At 48.8% G+C, this 10576-nt stretch overlaps 1 protein-coding gene across 1 annotated transcript; it reads right to left on the reverse strand.

Annotated features, from left to right (window-relative positions):
• Window positions 1–1958: 1958 nt before the first annotated feature.
• Window positions 1959–4951, reverse strand: gpr185b (G protein-coupled receptor 185 b). Its single transcript, XM_085402390.1, has 2 exons — window positions 4815–4951; window positions 1959–3367 (listed from the first exon to the last, which is right to left on the reverse strand). The coding sequence occupies exon 2, from the start codon at window positions 3363–3365 to the stop codon at window positions 2295–2297; it is 1071 nt and encodes a 356-aa protein (XP_085258516.1). The 5' UTR covers window positions 3366–3367; window positions 4815–4951; the 3' UTR covers window positions 1959–2294.
• Between the last annotated feature and the right edge of the window lie 5625 nt (window positions 4952–10576).

The raw sequence follows: 10576 nt of genomic DNA on the forward strand, positions 1-10576 counted from the left end.
GTGTTCCAGCTAAAGAACGAGCAGCAAATCTTTAGTATGCTTTGATGTGGTGTAGTGTTATTTACACTTTCCACCCCAAATAATTGCTGCTTTTGCTACATGGTAGAAGAAATGGCCAAAACATTTCAGACAGCAATATGACAGAAAGGAAATACATTCCAAGCAACGATGCTAGCTCCCAATGCTAGCTAGCCAGCTAAATAGCATTCACGAGACCAACTTTGGTTTGCTTTACTTGTTCATGAAAGTTAAATCAGTTTCTTTATTGCAGAGGAATCTTGTCGTATGTGCGGTCAGCTGCTAAGGGAGTAGTAAATGTTCACAGATTGCAGCAGCTAGTGGGATAATCACTGTTATACACTGACAGTGATACTGATGCCAATATTTGGTCATTTAAAAATCTGAAATTCCGATATATATTTAAAAAAAAAAATTCTGTCAGACACATGAAATCTAAACAGACTTTTTAAACATTTGTTATATGTAGTTATTTATTTACCCGTTTACGCTCTGCCTGTCTCTGTCTGAATCAGTTGATTGTCGTATTTGTGGTGTTCCAAACACGTGTCGCCAACAGGTTACTTGCAGAGTGCCCTCTGGTGGACAAATCTTCAACACTTATAACAAGTTTGAAGTTGGAGTTTCTCCCATCAAATCTTTGTTAAATTTTAATTTATCCGCCGTTTTAAACAACAATACCAAAAAGCTGATTATATCATCCCACTGATAGATCAGTCAGGCTCCGATCAATGTCCAGTCATCATTTCTGGAAAGTATACAGCTTGCTGTGGTCAGTTTGAAACAACATTACCACGTTTAATTTTAAACACTATGCAAGTAAGGACATAGCGTAAATGCAAAGTGCATGGAAGTATCCAAACCGAGACATAAGGTTTGCAGATGTTAGCTATTGATACTAATCATAAATGTCTTTTGTGCTCTCTTGTGCCACAGTGATTAACTAGCACTATTAATGTTGTTCTGCATGTCTTTTTGAAACTGAAGCAATCACATAACAGAAGAGTTTTAGCAAACACAAATTTTTAAATACCTTTATCCATCCAGGGGTGGACAAAAGGGTGAAAGAAACTCCAATCATGCTGAAATGCTCCTTTAAGGCCCGTCTCACATTTCCCCATAAAGAGGGTGTAAAGAACAGCGTAGCCTACTTTCCGGCGCTCTCCCTCCCCGCAGCAGAGAGCATTCCCAGGGTAGCAGCGCTCTGCAGTGACGCTGTCCTTGGTGCTGAATTCAGCTCTCTCTGCTTCGCAGTCACGGCACAGCGGCAGGCTGAGAAACCCATTTTTCTCCGTTGCGGAGCAGATTTCATTTCAACGAACCAAGGACAACACATGCCAGTCTAAATATGGAAATCCCTCTCTAGATTCTTCAAACTAGCCGGGCTTGTTTATGCATTCAGAGACTGGTACATTAGATTTCATTTCGGATTTGAATGTTTGAGGAGGGATGTTGTGTGATTAGCTTTTTTTCACTCTTTCCTGAAACTTGCATCGAAATGGGAAAAACAAATAATAAAGGCTGTGCTTCTGGCATTGGGAAAAGGCTTAATGGGCAAGACTCAGCTACTTAATCTGCATCAGCTGAAGGAAACATTGCTCAAAATGTTTCCAGGGAGGAAATATTCTCGTTTTTTTACCAGGAGAAAGTAGCTCATTGTGAATTTTCAAGGTCGTTCCTTGTGTATATTTAGCTCATTGTATTTTTATCCACACGCCACTTAATTTCAAACACATCAGTTAAAACACAAACAAGTATTTTAAGACTGTTTCACTCCTTCTGATTGCATAACCATGCAGTGCTGCCCAGCCTCAGGACATGCAGAGATTTAGCAACTTTCTTACTAAATCTCAGCTTCACATATATGCTACTCTTGAGAAGCAGGACTCACTTTTCGTGCCCTAACAGAGGCCAGTGGAAAAGTCACCTGACACTTCCCCCACAGCCTGCCTCAGCTCCCACAGCCATGATGAGGATACCTTAAACAGGTGTTTGCAGTTGGTTTCCACACCATCTCCATCCATGATTTTGGTTTTCTCAAGGCTACAAACTTTCATATCGTTTTTCTTTTTCTTGTTTTTTTTGACTATGCATCGTCCTCTTCTCCATCAGCCGCCAGTGCCACATCTACAGCGGCCAGCTGAGTGTTCGCCATCAGCCTGCCCCGATATGAGAAGCAGAGGAAATCTCTTTCCTCTTTCCTCCTAGCCACCTCCTGTCCCTCCAACCCTGACTCGACCTCAAGCATCACACTAAGGAGACTCCAACCTTCCCTGCTACACATCACTGGAGGTCCTGGGTCTTAAGGAGAGGTTGGAGGGGACGCACCCACAGCAGGCCATCCATAGCGACTTCTGGATGTCTGGGTTTCGGAACGCATAGATGATGGGGTTGATTACAGAGCAGCAGGTGGCTGGGAGGACCGTGGCGTAGGTGTATATTACGGGGTAGCTGGAGTCAGCCACAATGGAGTACATGGCGAACGGCAGCCAGCATGCCCCGAAGGCACACAGGATGGCCGACAGTGTGGAGACACCTTTGGTGGTGGAGATGGCCAAAAACTGGTGCTGCACCGCGATCTGCTGCGCATGGCGGAAGGCGATTTTGCAGATTTGAAGGTAGAGCTGCATCATGAGGGCAAAGACCAATAAGAAAGTGACGGCGAGAGCCACGGCGTTGTTTTTAGTGACCGGTCGGCAGATGCTGCACGTACTCTCGTCTCTCAGACAGTTCCAGCCCAGTGCCGGCAACAGGCCGAGCGTGAGGCACGACACCCAGATAAAGACCACCATGACGTAGGTGAAGGTGACCGTCCGTTCAGTGTGGTAGGTCAGGGCGTTGTAGAGCGAGAGGTACCGGTCGACCGTGATGGCGAGGATGTTGAAGACAGACGCTGAGAAGGCCGAGATCAGCAGTCCAACGGACAGCAATGTCACAAACTCCACCGAGCTGTCGATCAGATAGGTGAAGACAAAGTTCAAGATGAGGCCCAGGCCGGCCAGGAGATCCGCCACCGCCAGCGATCCAATCAAGATGAACATGGGAGCGCGGAGCGTCGGCGTGTAGAACAGCACAGCGATCACCAGGGCGTTCTCGCAGGAAATGAGAGTCCCCGTCACGCAAAGCGCAATGTCCCATGGGCTGACTTCCTGAAGAGCGACGGCGGTGGTCGCTGGCTGGAGGTCAGGGGTCACAGTTTGCACTACAGGTTCTGACGAAGAGTTGGCGGGGTCCTCAACCAGGCTCCACGAGGTGGAGGAGTCGAAGGGGTCGAGGGGAGAGGAGGAGTTGAGGCTGCTACCGCCACCGCTACTCATGGCTGCCGCCGCGGCCAGGGAGAGAATCATAGCTGGAGAGAGGGAGGAGGGAGGGAAGAAAGGAAGAGGTGAGTCAGGAAAGAGGTGGAGCAGAGGTGCAGACGTTTGTGTGCAGGAATGTGACATAGCAGAAAGATGGAAGCAGAGAGATGAGTTAAAAACACGATGGAAGAAGTTTTCAGAAGTGGAAGTGAGGACGAGAGGAAAGCAAAAAGAGTGGAAGAGGACGTGAGACGGGGAGAGGAGGGCAAAACAAACGAGAAAAGCAGGGAGGAGGCGGAGGAAGAGGAGGCGGAGGAGGAGCAGGGATGTGTGCTCAGCCATCCCGTTTCACAAAAGAGACCAAATAAGAAAATCACTTTTTTTTCATCCATTCAGAAACTCGTGAAAACGACCGAGCACTTTTACCCTCCAGCATGCACGTCATCAGCAGCTCGTGCACCACGCTGACAGGTAATTATCAGCAGGTGCGAACACACACACACATACACACACAAGGACAAGTCTTCCATAACTGGCAGTACTCTTCCTGCCATTTTGGCTTCAAGCAAAACAACACATACACCAAATAAACAACACTGTCAACAACAACAGTAATAACAATAACGAGAGTCTGGCTCGCTCCTACCTGACAGAGTCCGGACAACCAAAATCATCACCGACTCTGTCTATTTTTAGAGCGTCTCTAAAAATGGTGCATGACGTCCTGGGGCACGGCTGCCGTCCTATTCACCGGTGGCGTGTGTGAGCGCGAGCCCAGACACGGGCACGTGCGCCCACAGTTTTCATTTAGAAGCTGCTTAATTCGGATTCTGATCCACATATTTGCGGCTGCTGACGCTAATTTTAGCCCAGCAGCAGAGCAGCCAGCGCGCGCGCACACGCACGCACAGCGACACACACACACACTCGCAGCCGCGTGCGCCAAAGAGAGATGTGGAGCTCCATTCATAAAAAAAAAAATCTCTCCCCCCTCCTCTCGCACCTCCCACCTCAACGCCCCCACTCACCCCTCCTCCCCCTCCTCTATTCTTCAGTCCTCCTCTCGCACGCCCACACGCACGCGCACACACCGTCAATGACTGGAAACGTCCAGGGAAGGTCACCACCGTCCCCACCACCACCACCACCTACACCAGCATCAAAAGCCCCGCAGCTGAGAGGGGGAGGAGGAGGGGGGTCTCACATCCCTGCGGTAACGGGGAGCTCGTGCGCCCCAGAGCCCAGCACACAGCACTCACGAGCCTTTTTTTTGTTTGTTTTGTTTTTTGTTTTTACGCCCCTGCCGAGCCTCCAGCACTGAGGGCAGGCTGTGTGCAGCAAAGACAGAACAAAAGCTTAAATACCTTCATCGGTTTCATTCAGCTGCAGCAGTGCAGTCCCTGAGCCAGCGCGCGAGAGCGAGAGAGCAGGATGGAGAGAGAAAGTGGGATGGATGAAGACCACGCCACACACACACAAACACACACACACATTTACCCGCTCCGTGTCTTCTTCTTCTGCTTCTGCTTCTCGTATCTCTCTCCGTCCTCCTTTATTCTCCACTTCCCGTGAACGTGTTTTCAGTATTTTCTTCTTTCGGGGTTTCCCCCTGTCTCTCGCGCGCGCTTCTCCCCCAGTCAGCGGCGCGCGCTATATTCCTCCGTTGGCATGGTTATTAGCCTTCTGTCGGCTGCTCCGTCCTCGCGCTGCACATCCTCGGCCCCTCATTGGACGCGCTTGTCATTCTCCTCGTCTGACGTCAGAAGTCTCCGCTCCTCCAGTCACCGTCATCATGGTCTGTGTGTGAATCACGGAGAGAGGGAGAGTGGATTAACACATCGTCACCTTCACTGAGTTTATGTGTTTGTATGTAGGTCAGGTTTCAGAGCTCCTTATCGCCATTACTCTATCTTTATTAATATTGTTGTTGTTAAACAGCGGGGTGAGCGTGTAACTACCTGTGCCTCAGAGTTGGTGTTATCTGTCCTGGACTTGGAGGGGTGACTGAGCAACACTGTGCATCACACAGTGACTGATAACCCGCTCAAAAGGACAGTGGGAGACTTTGCTGCCTCCCACTTTAGGTTCTGCGTCACCAGGTGTGCTGATAGAAATAAACAAACAGCTACAATATGAAAATTAATTGCTGAAAGTGCATCTGCAAAAAGTACCTGTCTGTGTGTATGTGTGGTCTGCAGCATAACCAGTCAAACTGGCTGTTTGTGCTGTGCAATACCAAGTAACTAGTATTACTGATACCAATACCGATACTGATACGTTCAACTTACAAAGGTAGCTTGTGTAGTGTTGATCCGTGTGTCAAGATTTATGAGTGTTACTTTCCGCAGTAATTAGTTTATTAGCACTTAGTAATCTACAATAAAGCATATAGTTTTAAACAGGGTTTTTAGCCCAGCAGTCTACATATTGAACCTTCAGGATTAAATGAAATATCAATCCTATCGCGCTAGCATCGATCCATACTATTGATATCTGGATCGATCCACCCACCTCTAAGTAGCAATGGGTACCGGTATCCGGTGCCATAATGGCACCGGATACCGGTACGTGTGTTTTTGCATTTTGTATTCTTTTCTTATGATGATGATTATGAATCTATGTTTCAGTTATTCTTGTTTAGGGATTAGTTCGTAGGTTTTGTGTTCTCATGTTTATTTCAGGTTTAGTTCAGTGTCTAGTCTGTCTCAGTGTCGTGTCTGCGTCTTTGTGCAGTGTTTTCTTGTTTCCTGTTTTATTGTGAAGGTCTGCGTCTCATGTGAGTGTGTTCAGTTTACCTCCCTTGTCTCGTCTCGTTAATTACTCCCAGCTGTGTCCACCACCTGTGTGTAATTTCCTGTGTTTCTCTGTGTATATTTAAGTCGTGTCTTCTGTCATTGTAGTTGCTGGTTCGTCTGTGTATCCACCATGTCTCACTCGTGTGTTTTCCCTGCTGTCAACTGTCGTCTGCCTCTGCTCGCTCTCATTCTTGTTCAGGTTCGTGTCCAGTAGTTAGTTTGTTCCCAGTATAGTTTAGTCCTTCCTCCGTTTGCCATTTGTCCATTTTTATTTTGTGTTTAATAAACCACCTTCACACCTTTACAAGTGCCTGCATTTGGATCCTCCTTTATTACTTCCACACGGCTCATCTCACTCGCCGTGACAGTACGGTCCAGCCAGATATGGATCCAGCGGCATTCAGCCCACCCAGGGAGCTTCAGGAGGTCGTTATCGACTGCTTCAAAATTAATCAACCTGTGGTTAGAGCATGAGGGAGAAGCGTTTCTTTACACTGTGGAAGCCAACCTACAACACCTTATTGCCGGTTATCCCTGGCTATTGGACTCAGAATTTCGTTCTCCACGAGCTTCACCTTCACCCCCCGGCCGCTACCGCTCGCCCGCTCGCTTCAACGGAGGACATGCCGTCCGAACTGCCGGACGAGGAATTAAATGGTAAATGGCCTGTATTTATATAGCGCTTTTTCTAGTCCCTAAGGACCCCAAAGCGCTTTACATATCCAGTCATCCACGCACACATTCACACACTGGTGATGGTAAGCTACATTGTAGCCACAGCCACCCTGGGGCGCACTGACAGAGGCGAGGCTGCCGGACACTGGCGCCACCGGGCCCTCTGACCACCACCAGTAGGCAACGGGTGAAGTGTCTTGCCCAAGGACACAACGACCGAGGCTGTCCAAGCTGGGGCTCGAACCGGCAACCTTCCGATTACAAGGCGAACTCCCAACTCTTGAGCCACGATCGCCCGGCCCGTCAGAGCCGTCTCCGAGAAAAAAGCAACGTTCGCGACGTCGTTCGCACAGCCGGATGTCGGGACATGTAAACAACCGGCAGTGGTGAGTGAGAGGGACACTGTTTCTGCTTTGTCAGATACAAGGACTATTTATTCTGGGGCTATTTTTTTGTGTTTCCACCGAAGATAATAGTGGTTTTTCTGTTTCATCTATGGCTATTGCTTCAAAGACTGTCTTTCCTGAGCCCACGCTCTGTGTTAATGACTGTTTCCACTTTGTTGTTGCCAAGCATGGAGTTACTGAGCCTGGCATTATGAACTTAGAGAATGGAAATGTTTGGGACTCTTTTTCACCTGCACTGGTCCATTCAGGGGAAGCTGTAAACCTCACTGAAACAGTTTTTCCTGACCATGTTCTCCCATCCACACTTTCACCACAGTCTAACGTTGGGTCTGTAACACAGTTAGCAGTTCAGTCAGCAGCCCAGCTGCCCGCAGTTCGGTCAGCCACTCCACCACCTCTTACACCTCCGCTACCATCGCTACCTGTAGCTCAGTTGCCACTAGTTCAGCAGCCTACCCACTCATTCATTCAGTCACCATCCTCACCGTCTCATTACGAGCAGGGAACACACTTCACCACTGTACCTGGTGGATCTCTTAAGCTGGCCATCTCAGAGACAGTCACTTCCTCTAGGGCCTCCCCAGAGGCTGGGTGTCAGTCACCAGCCAAGTCTGGACCCCTAGAGGTCAAGACGCCAGCACCAGCAGCTCCACCGGAGAACTCACCAGAACAGTCTCGGCTCTCAGCACCCCCTGAGAGTTCAAGTGAGTTCACCCGTCCGCCTCCATCCTCTGCTGAGTGTATTAGGGAACACTTTCTGCCCTCCGAGGACTGCATCCCACTGTTGCTGCCTGAGTCAAGCCACTGTGCTGCTCAGAGGTCTCTGTACCTGCTGCTTCAGTGTCTGTCTCCACTGGAGGGCTCGAGGAGCTCGTCCAGTCTCAAGCCACGTCAGCTGGGGGTTCGAGAGAACCCGTCCAGCCTAGAGTGTCGTCAGCTGGAGGGCCCGAGTCGCCCGTCCAGCCTCAAGTGTCGTCAGCTGGAGGGCCCGAGTCGCCCGTCCAGCATTATGCCTCGTCTGCTGGGGGGCCCGAGGAGCCCGCCTGCAGCATCGCCGCCTGCAGCATCGCCGCCTGCAGCATCGCCACTGCCGTCAGGTTCCGTGTATGGGGAAATGTACGCCGACCATCTGTTCAAAGATGGTCGCTCACAGTGGACATAGATGGCTTCTTTCACTCCTCTTTCAAACCATCTGTCCTCTCTGTCCAAAATGTGAACATTGGCATCCTCGAAAGAGTGTCCTTTATCCTTAAGATGCAGATGGACTGCTAAGTCTGTGTTTTGGAGTTTTGTCTTTCGGGTGAACCAGTTTTTGTCTGAGCGTGTTGCTGGGTCTGAAATACACTGGGATGTCATGCTTGGAGAAAACTCTCCTGAGTTTCTCTGATACACCGGCTACATAGGGGATGACAATGTTGTTGCGTCTGTCCTTCTTATCCTCCCTCGCTGGTGTCTGGTCTTCTTTTCTGTGCCTCTTTGCTGACTTTAAGAACGCCCATTTAGGATAGCCGCACGTTTTGAGTGCTTCCTTTACATGTGTGTGTTCCTTCTTTTTCCCTTCAGGCTTAGAGGGAACATGTTCTGCCCGGTGGTGTAGGGTCCTAATTACTCCAAGTTTGTGTTCCAAAGGGTGATGGGAGTCAAAGAGGAGGTACTGGTCCGTGTGTGTGGGCTTCCGGTAAACTTCGATGTTGAGTTTGCCGTTCTCTTCAATGTGCACAGCGCAGTCCAGGAAAGGCAAACAGTTGTTTTTTGTGTCTTCCCTGGTGAACTTGATGTTTTTATCCACAGCGTTGATGTGCGCAGTGAAGGATTCCACTTCTTGTGTCCTGATTTTGACCCAGGTGTCGTCCACATATCTGTACCAGTGGCTGGATACTCTTCCTTTGAAAGAGCCAAGAGCCTTCCTTTCCACTTCCTCCATGTAAAGGTTGGCTACAATAGGTGACACGGAGGAGCCCATGGCACAGCCATGTTTTTGTCTGTAGAAGCCTTCGTTGTATTTGAAGTATGTAGTGGTGAGGCAGAGGTCTAACAGTGTGCAGATCTGATCGGGTGTGAAGTTGGTCCTGTCTTCCAAGGAGCTGTCTTCTTGTAGTCGTTTTCTGACCGTCTCCACGGCCTCCGTGGTGGGTATGCAGGTGAAGAGAGAGACTACATCAAAGGACACCATGGTTTCATCTGGATCCAGGGTAAGTTTCTGGACCTTGTCAGTGAAGTCGGTGGAGTTCTTGATGTGGTGTGGGGTGTTCCCCACGAGAGGAGCAAGGATGGTAGCAAGGTGTTTTGCAATGTTATAAGTATCTTAAGGATAAAGGACACTCTTTCGAGGATGCCAATGTTCACATTTTGGATAGAGAGGACAGATGGTTTGAAAGAGGAGTGAAAGAAGCCATCTATGTCCACTGTGAGCGACCATCTTTGAACAGAGGCGGTGCTTTACGACACCAACTGTCTGCCATCTATAATCCAGTTTTGAGATCCCTTCCCAGACGCCTTAACGCCGTCTGACATCCTGGGCCATCTGACCTCAGGAATTCGCATGATAAGGTGGGGCCAGGTTTCACAATGAACTCACCCGAAACTCTGGCTGATTGGGACCCACGCCCAGTTTCCCACCTTGGCTCAGGCGATTAGAGGATCATCAGGGGGTCCTTTTGTCCCGCTGTGGGCGGTCACTCCCACTAGGTTTAAATCTGGGACTCACCACCATTTGACCTTAGAACTGAAGAAGCTTCTCGGATGAGAGGTGAAACGTCTTCAAGTTACGTAAAGAAGTCCAGACGCTTTTCTTTGCAAGCTCCTTAGACTACGATGATCTGGATGACTGAGAACCTTCACAGGCAATAATAATAATATTATTCATTCAGTTCATTCCGAACTACGCGGGCAAAACTGCCCCTTTAAGGGACCTGATAAAGAAAGGTGGGCGTTCGAAACCTTAAGACTGAATTGCCTTGGACGTCCGCAACAGAAACCGCGTTCATTTCACTAAAACAAGACTTGTCGAGAGCCACTGACCTGGCCACACCTAATTATGACAAACCATTCTACTTAAATGTTTCTGAAACACACGGAATCGTAAACGGTGTGTTGTTTCAGAAAAAAGGGTGTGGGAGAGATGTACTCATGTATGTCAGTATAAGACTGAATCCAACAGAAACAAGACATCCCACATGCACACAACATGCAGCTGGGGTCGCAAAAATAATACAGAAAACAGCACACATAGTGAGAGAACACCCATTAAAAGTACTGACCACACATAGTGTAGTGGCATACGTGAACTCACAAGCACTTACCATGACACCACTGACACAACAGAGATTGAGTAAAGTTCTAGATGCACCAAATCTGACATTTACACACAAAGGAATCAATA

This window comes from Rhamphochromis longiceps, linkage group LG3 (genome assembly GCF_057381845.1).
Source record: "Rhamphochromis longiceps isolate RC_006_pf linkage group LG3, R_longiceps_female_GT1.1, whole genome shotgun sequence".
Classification (NCBI taxonomy): Eukaryota; Metazoa; Chordata; class Actinopteri; order Cichliformes; family Cichlidae; genus Rhamphochromis; species Rhamphochromis longiceps.